Below are 14,347 nucleotides of genomic sequence, written 5' to 3'. Positions count from 1 at the left end.
TTCAGGGACGTGCGCGCGGATACGGGGGAGAAAATATGTAAGGCTTTAAAATATAGCGACGAGAGAAAATTAGCGTTACTTTTCCTTCTCGCTTATACACGCGATCGCCTTAGGCAACTAATTGTAAGATAAAAGGGATGTAATTCAAGCGCAATTTGTTGACTAGATCGTAAGTACTTTTTCTCCTCTCCTTATAATTCCATCCTCCCCTGCTCCTCCTTTCTTCTTTTTGGTCATATCTTTAGTATAGCGTTGCGAATTGCATCGTCTACAAAACGCACTCATATATAAGCGATTCACTCTTTTCATTCTTCTTGCTCGAAGCATAAAAATATCTCTCAAATAATATAATTTTATTTTTATCAGTATATTCAGTTTCAATCTATCGTATGCTACTAAGCGCGAATTTTTATTATATTGCTAAAATATAGGAATCGCGTATTCGTAAAAGTAATCATATGACTAGATACAGCGAATCTCGAGATTTTATAAATTAAAACAAATAAATTGAGCAACAATTTCTATTAATACTAAGAATGTAAAGTGTTACTCGATTTCTTAAAATTCTATATATATATTTATAAATAATGTGTATATAATAACAAGATATATATAATAAAAATAAATTGATAATATTGTACATCAAAGACTTTGTCCATAAGAACTCTGGTAATAATGCAAACGTAGATGAGAAAAGAGCATTGGTTAAAAGGTAATCTCATAGTTCTTCGTCACGTCAAATATTAAAAATTTTAAACAAAAGATACGTAATTTCAATATCCCATAAAATGGAATATCCAAATAATATCATCGATAAATATCGAAGAGAAATCCGCGAAATTCGAAATGTATCTCTTTCGCGGATGTAAAAAAAAAATATCGATAAACTTGAACGAAACGTTACAATTGCTCGCGCTTTTAACAACCAAGGAAATGATGTGTTCCATAATTCAGGGTAGCGGTACGACCGACCCTTTTGCCACCGAATGGTCATTTCTGCGTTCAACAGGTGGTCCAGTTTACGTGAAATGTTGATGAAAACTTTCCACGAGTACTTGCGCGTGCGTTACGTTAAGGATCCCGGCAAAAACCCTGCAAGAGTGTACCATTAAATGCGCAAACGACTTTACATTATCCGCCCTCAGGTGTGCCAGTTGTTATACTCGAAATACTTTTGTAAAAAAAAGTATAATATATAAAATAACTTATAGCGATAATTAAATTTGCGATAGTTTCATCGGTACATCGTCAAATTTTAATTCTAATTGCACGTTTTGAGATCATCTTTTTAATAAATAAAATTAATAGAGATATTTTTTTCGTTGAAGAAAATTAAAAGTTTTCTCCTTTTCGGGGAAAAAAAAAAAAAAAAAAAAAAAACACAACCGGTGTAAATCTTTATCATCGAGCAAAAATGGATGAAAAAAGTGCTTCTTTAAACTAATATTAAGAAATTTATTGCACTATTTTCCGCCATGGACTTTATCGCTGCTCATTCAGCAGAGAGCATCTCGATTCGTCGTTCTTGCGAATTCACGAAATGAGATGGTGTATCCGCTATGCTATCATATCGATCTTCGACGCGAAAGAATGCCCAAACATATTGAAATATTGATATCGCTTTATATGTCGGAACATCCTTACGCGTCAGACTTGCCTAAAAATAACTAGCGAGTCAAAATATAGATCCTCTCGCTGATGGAAAAGAAGTTTCTCTATGCATCGAAGAGAGAGATCTCAATGATCGGCCAGTTTTTTCTTTTTCCTTTTTCTTTTCGTTACGCTAATACTTTATTCGGGGAACAACCAATTGGAGAAATCAACCACAGAGGTTTCGAATGGAAAAATTGAAATTTATTATAGGCGGAACTTGATCGGAAAATATTGATAGTCGGCAACGATTGAAGAAATTAATTGCCGATTTCATCGATTTTCGTTAGTAAAAGTATTTATTTGTCGGAAATACGCGCGCCAAGCTCTCTTCTCGCGATCTTCCGGTATCAAGGAGAAAGAGAGAATCGGGAAAACGATCCTAAAAATATTGTAGAACCGAGCGAAATACGAGAGAAGCGCGATGCGGTGAAATATTCAGAGAAACTTCTTTCCACGAGCTGGAGGAGACGAGCGCGAGATCTAGAGACGCCGATATGTCAATTACCTTCTCGTCCTCGTTCCCAGTAGCAGCCGCCGAGATTTTTGTCGCCCTCCGCCCATCCGCGACGTTTAAAGCCGACGAGTAAATCGAATTACTTTGCGCTTACCGAGAGATACCCGTTGAAATTGGATGTTACCGGAGATTCGACGTCCGATCGTCGTCTGCGATGTGCACAAAGAGCGAAGCTCTTCTCGACAGTGACAGCAAGTCATTAGCCCGTTCTGCAATTTTGAGTAAAATCTTATCGATTAATTGGAAGGTATCTCTTTCTCTTTTTTCTTCTCTCTTTCTCTCTCTCTCTCTCGTTTACCATCTCACATATTCTCCAATTCGAAGCAATCCAATCTTTTCGGACTTAACGGAGAGCAGAATTCTCGTTACGACAAATTCCGAGACGCTCGGATCTCGAGAACGCGTTTAATCGCGCTAATATCCTTTCGAGAGAGAGAGAAAAAAGTGGAAAATTTCACTCAAAAGGGAGAAAGAGAAAGAGAAAGAAAAAAAAAATTTGATAAATCGACAAATAAAAATAAGATTTAGATGTATCCGAGATTTTTTACTCATTGTCAGTGCATCGAATTAAAATATTTGAGACACGATGAAGAAATATTTAATGAAAAATAATTTAAACAAAGATGCCGATAGTGAAAAAAGAAGGCTATAATTTATCATAGATGCCGGTAAGCCCCGATATTGAATCTTCTTGCGCAAAGGCGAAATTTTTTTTAAGCTCGAAGATAATAAAGGAAACACGAGGACTTGTTATCGAGCGCAATAAAATAGACTTGACCGCTGACTCGAATTCCGTGCAAAACAATCGAAACCAATCGCGCATTCGCACGACAATGAGAGGCCTGCAGCCATTTCCCGTGTGTTTATATGTGTATGCGGATATGTACGTGTACTGTGTCGTCTTCCCTTTCTATCCTTTTGGTTTATGAATGGATACGAAGACGCGTATCTGCGCAGCATACTATGTATTGTATTTCTACATCACCGGTCAACGCCGGATAACGTCACTGCAATCTTCTACGTTTACGTCGTGCACGACCGGCTGCAAATTGCGGATTGATCGGTTGGCACGAGCGCGCTATTAGGTCTAGATACGAGAACAATGGTCATGATCGATCGCGGGACTGTCGCGGCAAATTAAAAGTGCCCGTACTATCACGAATAGGTATGAAAAGGCAAAGTTGCTCGCGACACGCGCGAGCTAAGAATCTTCGAAACGAGAAACGATAAAGAAATCCAACGTTAATTTTCAACGAAAGAGAAATCACGATAAAGAATTGATTCCGCGGAGAATCTAATTTACCTGTAATCGCCGCCGTCCGGCGATCGCGTCGTCGGCATCCCGGTTACGTCTTATGACGGCGCGTCGACGTCGTAGCCACTATCGCTCTCGTTCTCGCGCTGACACGCCGACTCCAGGTGCTTGTTCAAGTAAGACTTGAGCGCGAACGACTTGTGACACTTGGGGCACTCGTAGTTTTTGTCGGCCGAGTGGGTCTGCATGTGCGCCCGCAGATTCGAACGATCGGCGAACGCCTTGCCACAATGAGCGCATCCGTACGGCTTCTCGCCGGTGTGACTGCGCAGATGACCCTGCAGCAGCCAGGGTCGCGAGAACATCTTGCCGCATACGCCGCAGCTATGCGTGAGCTTGTGCGTGAGCACGTGCATGGCCAGGGCGGGCATGCTGACATACGCCTTGCCGCAATGAATGCACTTCTTGGCCGATTGCGAGTCGATGCTGCGATGCGTCTGCTTGTGCCGCGACAGATTCGACGAGGTCGCGTACTGTTTGCCTGATGAATAAAAAGAAGAAAAGGTGCGGGTTGACCGGAGAGAATATTCACAATATCCGTTAAATTACAATATATATCTCTGGGTTCAACATATGTACGATATTTGTCAACTCAAAACTTGGTAATTCAGTATTATAAATTATATGTATATTACATATAATATAAAGTATACTCGTAATCTCTAATATATTATATCAACTTTAAAAATATATATATATATTTTCAATATATTTTATTCGCAAAAAGAATATTGTACAAAATATCCTCTCTTCTGTTTTTTATTCATATAAATTTCGTGTATGAGATAGAGTATATTTAAAATATAATTCAAAAAATATGAAACCATACTAGATGGATAAATTTATATATTACACAAATAGGCGTTAAAAAATATTTATTTAAAATAAATTAAAAAAAAATATCCATGAACGAAACAACGAAAAACTAGATAAAATCAATTAACTCTAAAGAGAAATCAAATGAAGAAAGATATCGATCGGACGAATATATTGTAGGATTAATTTAATTTATCTTCATTTTACATCTACATTCTACTCACCGCACTCGCAACACACATAACGACCAGTCTTGGAGGTCTCGGGTGTTTCGATCGGTTCGGTCTCCTGATTCTTTTGTACAGGAAGTGCCTTCTTGTTCTTCGATCTGCCGTCCGAGACAAGCAACGTGTCGTACGTGTAACTGGCCGGTTTCACCCCCTCCGTTTGTTCGGTAATGGTCTGCACCTCCTTGTCCCTCTGCGACGGCTGCGAGTTCGGGTTGCTGTTCTCGATGTCACTACTACACTCGGAAGTCGGTGGCGTCAACGGTGGGGTCGTCTCGATTTGCTGCAACGGTTGCTGCTGCGATTGTTGTTGTTGTTGTTGCTGCTGCGGCGGCGGCGGTGGGGGCTGATGCTGTGACTGCTGAGCGACGATCGACGTGCACGGTATAGTGGACGTGCTGTACGTGAGTAGAATCTCCTGTACCGGCGACAAAGGTATGAAGACGCTTCCCGAGGGTGGTACAATGGTCGCGCTAGGCTCGTAAATGATGCCGGCGGCCGTGGCGGGTTGCTGCTGCTGCTGCTGCTGCTGCTGTTGTTGTTGCTGCTGCTGCTGATGATGATGATGATGGCCGTAAATGGTCGAGCCGGCCAGGTCGATCGTATTCACCTGATAAATCGGCTGCTCGGCCGGTTGGTAGACCGTCATCTCCTGGACGTCGCTCGCCGGCGCCTCGATCACGCTCTGAGGACCGATAGCTACGCTTGGCGGCGGCAATGGTGGCAGCGACCGTGACAACTCGAGAAGATCGTGCGCCGCCTCCGTCTCCGCCGCGGAGCGATCCTTGAACATGGACGACACGTGGCTGGGCATTAGCACGCCGCAGGACGCCGCGGGAGCGAGTCGTATCCTGAAATCGTTGGCTGTCCTCGAGTGCTCCGGAGAATCTTCCAGGTGATGGGACGTCATCGACGACGTCGAGGAGACGGCGGAAGACGATTCTCCGATGGATGTTGGATGGTACAGCATCGCGATGGATGTTGTCGCCATCGCGCTCTCGGGTCTCCCGGAAGCCGTTCGCACGACGCTCGGTGGAGGTAAGGATGGAACGACCGTTGCCGTCGTTGTCGTTTTCTCCGCGAGAGAGACGATCGATTCTGTCGGCGATGGAGACGTCGGTGACGTCGTCGGGGTGCATGGCGTCACAGTGATCACAGTGGTCGTCTCCATTCGCATTGTCATCGAGCAATCCGTTGCGGATATTGCATCCGTGGAGATAACGGATAACGATGATGGCATCGATGACGACGACGACGACGACGGCGACGGCGACGACGACGACGACGACGACGACGACGACGACGACGACGACGACGACGACGACGACGACGATGACGATGTCGTCGTCGTTGACGCGGTACTCGCGACCACGTCGCTCGATGCTTCTTCCTTCGAGGACTTAGCATCGGGCACGACGGAAGTCATCGGTTGCGTGTCGAGACATTCTGCGGGAATCATAAAGTTGATCAAGTTTGAGCATTCGTGATAATTCCAGTTACCGCGTGTAAGAGAGACGTGTCGGAGAGAAAAACACTATATATGTATACGTATGTAAGGCTGATCGATTCGTATTATTGCGAGACATCTATGTTTCCCGCGGGGGTATAATATCGCTTTCTTCGCTTCCGTTTGACTTTTTAATCGAGATTTAACGACGCCATGGGCTTTTAAATAGGATAAGAAGAGTATCCGATTCTCGTTACCGGCGCGATAGCAAAGAGCCTTGAATCTTGATGATAGCAGCAGGAAATGCAGCCGATAGACGATGACGGGGGTAGAAGAGGGGAACGAAAATGTGCGTTGCAGAGGTGGTTGAAGAGGGGGAGGGAAGAGAAGTTGGAAGAAAGGTAGCGAGGGATTATGACGGCAAATATGTTAGAAACGAGGTCAAAGGGTTTAGCAGCGGAGAGCCAAGAAGGTCGCGCGGATTAAGCGGATATAAAATTTCACGATAACTCTATTACGAAAGAGCACGTAACGTTTTTTAAGAGCAATCGACTTTCTTACGCCACCGTCGGCAGGTCGATCCGTTTTAATATTTCTGCGTCGTTGTTTGCTGCTGCATGCGGGCGAGATAAGTTTCTATCGCGATCACGAAGAGAGTTCGCCAACGAATCGACGTCGCTATGAATTATTATGCGAATGTATCGTGGATGCGCCTGCCCCTCTCGCATAATACCGTTCCTCCGTATCATGTATCAACTTAGGATAAAAGTTGTAAAAGTTTCGTAGATATCGATATTCTACTGTAAAGAGAGACATTTACATTTTTTTATGTACATACATCTTTATATTAATAAGATCATTTATATTAATTTGAGACGTAGAAAAATGGTTAAATTAAAGTTCGCAAATAAATTTTATTCATTCCGAGTAAAAAAAAAAAAAAAAAAAAAAAAAAGGCAGAAAGCGCTTGATCTGAATTCGATAATTTTATTACTTGCAAAAATCAATATACATTTTTATGGTCCTTGATGTAATTTTAGATATCATATATTTTTTAATACTAATAATATACGATAAAACATCTCACCGCGATTAATTTCTTTAATTACTCTACCTTTGATACGTTCGGCAAAATTTCAATAAAGGACAACGCTGCACTTTGAACGTTTCCGCAAACGATTTCAGCTAATTCCGAAACTCTCTCGTCTCTTTCGTGACGACAATGTGCTATAACACGCGCATTGCCATTACGATGATTCCGAGCGTCGCCTTTGTAAGTGCATTTACCGTCTCGGCAAGTTTCGCATGCCATTTTCGCACGAGGAGAGTTTACGGATGCGCCGTACAAGTAGTAATACGCCACGGGGAATTTCACGGACAATTAAGGTCGTTTCGTTGCCACCAGGCAACGCGCATTGTCGAGAATTACGCGGTGCCAGCAGCGGCTTGTGCCATTATCGCTTGATAATTCGATACAAACGGGCCGGCGCGTTTATATGCGTCCAAGTGAATTTCACAAAGTACCGCCAAAGTGCTAAAACAATCGCGAGAGAATGAACGAGAAAAATAACTATCGCCTTTTTAAAAATATCTTCCAAACAGAGAGAGAGAGAGAGAGAGAGAGAGAGAGAGAGAAATTATTATAGTACGCAGGATAAATATATATTAATAAATACATGTCGCGGAATTGCACGAGGAGTTTTTTATAGTTTTAAAAAATATCTTTTCTTCTATTATTCGCATATTATGATACATCACCTTTCTTGTTCAAGTTTAGGATGAGAATCGATCGAAATTAAAAAAGAAGCGGCAAAAAAAGAAAAAAAATATCTTGCGAAAAAAATTGTCGCAATGGCAACCGATTGCAATCTTCGGGTGAAATATGACAAAACGTACCTTGCGCAATAGGGGGTGCGACGTGCCCCTCGGTGGGCGAGACGAGCAGCTGCATGGTGGTTGGCGACGGCGTGCTTCTTCCGCGACCCCAGCTCTCAAATCCTCTGGCAACGCTGCTTATATACTTGTTGCACAGGGCCTTCTTCACCATGTAACAACGCGGCATCTTGGCCTCTGATCGTCGTTCGCTTCTCACCGCCGGGATTAATATCGCGGTGTATCGTTCTAAGATCACCAAACAACCGTTAAGTGAACAATCCTCTCTCGAGTATCTTTTCCCTCGTCGTTTCTTCGTACCGCGAAAGCGAGTACTTTATTGCGAATATATACGTGTTCCCGTGATGATTTGCGAAGTATCAATCGCAAAGTATCGCGTTTCCCCCTCGAAACGGATTGCGCCGCCTCCTTACCGCCTCGACGCGCAATATTTCCTTCGATATACCGTTAAGTATAATCGTCCTCGCGGAAACGCTGGATTTTATCTTCCACCGGACGTCGATCGATCCCTCAATCGATGCTCCAACTGTCCGTTCCATCCGCGCGTTTTCTCTCGGATCTCCCGAGACGCGACATGATCGTCTCGGCGACAGATCGGATTGTAACTTTTATACGAAATTCCTGTAGCAAGGAGGAGCGAGAGAACGACGTTGTTCCCTTAGGGAAAATAAAACGGTTCAGCTTGACGGATAATTCGCCCGGCGATATATCGCTATTTAATCCTAGACGTCGTTGCACGATTATTCTCAATAGGACTCCTGTGTAAACGTATATATACATATATATGTTTGTATAATTATATATAAGGATGAATGTGCGCGCGAGCGTACGTACGATCACCGGTGTCTTTTCATACGCGTATATATGCATTCGTATTAAAATATCTCTCAAGTGAAGCAAAGCTGACAATGAGAGGAGCTCCCGATCGAGTCCGCGCAAACGGGGAGTGAAACGTCGTATGTACGCGATGTGGGTTTCTACGCGCGGTCTTCTCAGGTCGATCGGGGGTGCGAGATTATATAAGTGGTTGGTGGCGAGAAGCGTGTGCGCGGCTTGCCTTTGCTTTGTTCCTCGAGATTACCTTGTTTGTAGTATTGCTTTCGTTGTATATATTCACGGGTGGACGATTTACATTCTCTACGCCGGTCTCATGTCTGTCTGCGTGTCTCGTCGTTGGCGTATATCGGTCTATGCGCGCGTTCCGTCCATATCTGGTTTATCTCTCTCTCTCTCTCTCTCTCTCTCTCTCTCTCTCTCTCTCTCTCTCTCTCTCTCTCTCTCCTACGCTTCACCACCGCGACTTCGTTATCCCACGTTTCCTCCGGCAGTGCATGCGTCGCCGGAAACGGTCGTGCGCCGAGGTTTCCGTCGCTCTAGGGGAATCGAACGTTTCACTCGCCCGGTTGCTCCAGGTGATATCTCGTCTCGCCGATTCCCAATGATGTCGCTACCCTGGGAGGCGCGTATTTCGACGATAAGATTCTCATCGTGAGAATCTAGATCCCCTTGCGACGACGAACGTTGAATAATTTCGTAAATTGATTAAGAACGACGTATGAATTCTAAGTGAAAGGGATTCTTCGAATTGACTTTCGAAATTGTGACGCGGTTAAAAGGCGATTCTTCGTTTATTTCGTCGATAAAATTGGACTTTTTCCGCTTACGACGAAATTTCAAGATGAATTTTCTCCGGTCAATGATCCGCTGTTGCTCCCTTTATAGTTTGATAAACGTAACGACTTCTATTCGATACGCGAATAGTTTTCTATAAGGAGTTGGTCCTCTGAATTAATCAGCGCAGTTTCCTTCGAATCGTAGGAAACGGATATTCTATGCTGAAGATGAAAGAAGAGTTTTTCTTCTAACGCCGTTCGTCTCCCTCAATGCGTCTTCGCTCGATTCGATATAGAGAGCGGAAATCTTGCGACGTATAGAACGAATCCCATTCTCCTTACAAAAAGATACGATCCGATATAGTTTCCGATTGAAGAAACACTGTATTAAAAACTGACGATCGAAAGTTGTACACCCCTTTATTTCTTCTCTCGCTTGAGAAATTTGCGTCGCGAAAACGTTTCCCTCTGGGTTTCGATCCTCTCCCTCACGTCTACCTCACGTCCGCCGTTTCCGGGGTAGATGCTCGGTCGTCGGAGCGCGGTGCTCCGATATGCGGCTGCAGTCCCGACGATCCTCCACCGATCGCACCCGCTTCCTCCTCCTTCTCCTCCTCCTTTTTCGAAAACAAGTCTCCTCACCTTCGACTCCGGAGATGGGCGGGTGTGTGCCTTTGCAGGGACGAGCAACAAGTTGGACAACAGGTCCGCGATGTTGCGTATCCGTGTGCGCCGGTGTGTGCGAGCGCTGCCGCCGCCGCCTTACGTGTGTGGTCGATAGCTCCCTCTAGTCCTCTCACCGCGACCCCGGAAATCCCGCGCGCAGCCCCTCACAACCCCATACTCCTCCACCCACCCTCCCCAGCTCGCGCGCGCTCTCGCACCCTTCGGCGATGCACACACGCAGTTGGAGGCGACTTGGCTGACGTAGCGCTACGAGGCCAAAGTTGCTGGTGCGCTACTTCTTCCCTCTCACTTTGCACGTCCGTGCCACCTTGGTGTCGCCGACTCTCGGCGATGTTTTCTCGGCGAAAGCCGAGGGCCTGGTGCGAACGATGAACGCTTCAGTAACGTGGTGTCGACGATGCGAGAGTCCACGCGGACTACCGGTGGGTCTCGCTCGCTCGGCGGACGGATATACACGAGGCGTAACCACGACAACGAGCACCGCGACGACGGCGACGACGGCGACGACGGCGACGACGGCGACGACGGCGGCAGGGGTGGCGGCGGCGGTGGTGGTGGTGGCGGTGGTGGCGGTGGTGGTGGCGGTGGTGACGTGGAACGAAAGCCAACGACGAGTCGAACAAGGACGACGACGACGACGACGACGACGACGACGATGACGATAACGACCACGACGATGAAGACGAAGACGACGATAACGACGGCGACGACGACGAGAAGGACGACGACGATGACGATGACGACGACAACGACAGCGGACACGACGAGCACCGACCGAGCTTCGCGAAGATCGAAGACGAAGATGTACCACCTGTAGGCGCAGAAGCAACAATTGTCCGCCGTGTATCGCGGTGGAGGGTAGCCCGACTACATGGCTCGTACCGGGTGTGGCTGGGGTGCAACTGCCAATGCAGCGTCGCCGACGAGCGTCGCCCCGCGTCCCGGGCGCCTGCGTCCTCGCCGCCGCGCTCGTGTGCAGCGTTTCACCCCCGTCCCTCTATCCCCCGCCCGTCCGCGGGGAACTCGCGTTCCCAAACCCCCTTTCCTCGGGTCGGGAGGGGGGTGGGAGGGGGAGAGGGGGAGAGGGGGAGCTCCCCCTCCCGCCACACGTCGGTTGCGGCGCCATCCTCCCGCAGCGTTCTCTCGTTCTCGCGCTCCTCGTTCTTACGCGCCCACCCTCTCTCTCTCCTCGTACTACTCGATCGAGGAGAGTTACCGCGAGGGGTAGAGAAAGGCCGGTGGTAGAGGGTGGATCGGCGGGGAAACCCCTCGCGACGCCGATCCGGCTCTCGTCCATCGATTTTGTACGAGTTTGGGGCCAGACCAACACCTGTTACCGCCGGTGGATGGGCGAGAGGGAAGGATGGAAGAGCGTGCGAGATGGAACGAGGGAAGAGAAGTGAATCCCTTTCGCGGTTGAGAGAGAGAGAAAGAGAGAGAGAGAGAGAGAGAGAGAGAGAGAGAGAGGAGGAGGAGGAGGAGGAGGAGAAGGTGGAGAAAGGGAGAGAGCAGCCATCGGCCGCTAGATACGAGACGAGGAAACACCGACGCCAATCGATAGCGTCGACCTCGGCATCCTGCCGCGTTCGTCGGCGGGGTTTGCGATAGCGCGCCATCCAACTCGCGCGCGCTATCCTCTTTCTCCCTTCTCCCCCTCCCATCATCCCCGTCTCATTCTCATTGCATCTCGCTCTCGTGCGCGAGAGCGTTTCTTCCCTGTTCGTCCCTCTCTTTCACCCTCGCGCTATTCCACGCCTCGGGTTCCCGTCTGCCAACCTTTGTCGGCGTCTTCTTCGTCGGCCGGTTAGATCGGGGCCGGGATCCGCGCTTTCTCCTCCATTTCGCTCTCCTCTCTCGCGCGTTTCGTATATATTGGATTTATTTATCGCGTACGGCGCTACGTCTATTCTCTTTCCGCGGCTGACTCCCGGAATTAGCGCTAACAAGTTGGCCCGGGATGTAACTCCGGATGGAATTAGCTCGGATTATTTTCTTAGAAGTTGTCGATGGTACGTGGCTTTAACTTTCTCGAGGGAGGCTCGCGTTGTAAGCTCGAAATGTAAAATGGAATTGACTACACGTGTGTTCCATATAAAAGCTAACAAATATCGATTCTTCGTTTCGTCTCTTCGTTCTCCCGCTCGCTGTTTCATTCCTTACTTTATATTTTACTACTTACAATTACAGAGTAAATAGCATAATTTCTTACTTAGAATTAAGATGACGAAATACTGCAACTGCAACTTGTAGTTATTACGACTAATGTAAAGTATGTAATTCGTCTTAGGTCATGTCTCGCTATATCGATATTTTTCTGTTGTAGAAAGTAATGTATCTACCAATATCATTAGTGAATGAATTTTTTTTTTCTCCTTATCTTTCCTATAATATTTTTAATAAGACTTTTCTGTCCCAGAAGATATTTGCCGATATCGTCGATGTTTCGATCCAACGCACATTGGTATCGCTAAAAGAGATGATAAATTCGCGGCAGGTTCACCTGAAATTTACAGACACGTGGCTGCTAATCATCTCGGAATGCGAGATTGCGCGGGAGATTATAACGGAGTCGCGAATAATAAATGGATACAGATCCTTGACGAATTACATCTTAATCTATGCATTACAACGGACGATTGTAAAAATTTTAAAAAACACGAATGAAAGACTGTGAGACCAGACACGGCCATCTGGTGAATAAAGCTATACGTTAAATTTTTCACGTTATTAATTTAAAGAGAAAATTCCTCATTACAAATAATAATCATTTTAAAACATCTTTTAAAATCCTTTAGTTCCAATTTATTTCCAATTTTTTATTTACAAGTTTATAAATATAATATAAGATTATTCAATTAACATTCAAATGATTGCAAAGTAATTTGACGTAATGATTTAACGTAAATCAATTTAACGTTATCGATTTAAAAGCTTTGTTCTTTCATTTTAATCTGTTGGAATAAAATGTTATTCTTTCGCCTGTTACTGTGCCGGTATACGCGTACACATGTATGGATAATTTCATATTCTATTTATCTTGTTTCACCTCATCGATCATACATACATTCTCTCGATCAAAAGTCATATCGAACACGTACAAGCGTAATCCCGTAGCTGCAGTTGCATCAGGTTGACAGATGCCCAACAGTGCTAGTCGCTAAAGATGGTTACGGCGCTTCACCCTATATACACCCTACCGATTTGCGCTAGTTGGCTCGCGGAGCGTCTAACGCGGCGTCGTCAAGGTGTAACTAACATTTGACGTAATATAACCGTTTGGTCAACGAGTGTCGCTCGACACCTTTACCAGTCGAGATATAAAGAGAGAGAGAGAGAGAGAGAGAGAGAGAGAGAGAGAGAGAGAGAGAATAAAGGAGAAAAGGAGAGGGCGAAAGAGAGAGAAAGACTGAGCTACCACACCGGTTATCCACCCCCGCCGCCATCATATAACGACACGTCGCGAGTCAGAGGTTGCCGAGCAACGGATGATGGTCGGCGAAGCGATGTGCTCGAGTCGAATGGAGAGCGGGAGAAACGAATAATAACGAAACGGCCGGCCATTCCCGAATTTAGCCGCAGGCCCGTAAAGCACAAGAGGCGCCGCTCAATTGAAAGCGCGATCGAGAACGGCTTTTTTTTCTTTCTTTTCCTTCGCAGAGAATCGTCGCGTTGGATTTTTTAAATTTCTGCAAATTTTTTATAAGAGATACACACGCAATTGGAAATTTAATTTCCGTTACGCTGAGAAAGACGTTCGTACATATACAATATTTCTAATTTCCTAGATAGAAATACTCGATGTTTTCGTATATATTTGATATTTTCAAATATTAATAGAAGAATTTTTAATCCCTTCTTTTCCGATATTCCCGCGATTCGATAAAATAATATATCGATTCGCACACGCGTATAAAGAAGGATCGAAGTAAATCAGGGGCGTCGTCTCGCTTAAAGTCGGTCCTGCGAAGCGCGCAAACATGCGAAATAAGCCTGGGCGCACTCGGGAGATCGCGAGGAACAATAACGTACGATACATTCCAATTTCGCTCGAGTGGTCGCCATTTTGTTAAAGGGGAGTTCCATTAAGCGAGGGGTGATTTTTCGGGTTGTCGTTCCGCACGAGGGAAACGACACGTACATACATAAATATAATATATATTACGTTGTCTCGCGCGCGCGCGC

The 14,347-nt window shown here is 45.7% G+C and overlaps 2 protein-coding genes across 4 annotated transcripts; one reads left to right on the top strand and one right to left on the bottom strand.

Moving 5' to 3' along the window:
• Positions 1-649: 649 nt before the first annotated feature.
• LOC138936019 (uncharacterized) lies at positions 650-10,291 on the bottom strand. 3 transcript variants are annotated; one of them, XM_070301048.1, is made up of 5 exons: positions 8,947-10,291; positions 7,869-8,623; positions 4,523-5,971; positions 3,471-3,963; positions 650-2,376 (listed from the first exon to the last, which is right to left on the bottom strand). In XM_070301048.1, the coding sequence occupies exons 2-4, from the start codon at positions 8,032-8,034 to the stop codon at positions 3,521-3,523; spliced, it is 2,058 nt and encodes a 685-aa protein (XP_070157149.1). In that variant the 5' UTR covers positions 8,035-8,623; positions 8,947-10,291; the 3' UTR covers positions 650-2,376; positions 3,471-3,520. The 3 variants fall into 3 exon arrangements, with proteins under 3 accessions (XP_070157149.1, XP_070157148.1, XP_070157147.1); XM_070301047.1 differs by having other exon boundaries at positions 650-2,395; positions 7,869-10,291; XM_070301046.1 differs by having other exon boundaries at positions 7,869-10,291.
• Positions 10,292-10,562: 271 nt separating this feature from the next.
• On the top strand, positions 10,563-10,982 carry LOC138936436 (merozoite surface protein 2-like). The gene has a single exon (XM_070301859.1). The coding sequence runs from the start codon at positions 10,563-10,565 to the stop codon at positions 10,980-10,982; it is 420 nt and encodes a 139-aa protein (XP_070157960.1).
• The last annotated feature ends 3,365 nt before the right edge of the window (positions 10,983-14,347 follow it).

This window comes from Polyergus mexicanus, unplaced genomic scaffold (assembly GCF_030449975.1).
Source record: "Polyergus mexicanus isolate NDT 795.1 unplaced genomic scaffold, iyPolMexi1.0 SCAF_9, whole genome shotgun sequence".
Classification (NCBI taxonomy): Eukaryota; Metazoa; Arthropoda; class Insecta; order Hymenoptera; family Formicidae; genus Polyergus; species Polyergus mexicanus.
This window is presented reverse-complemented; position numbering and strand designations above follow the sequence as displayed.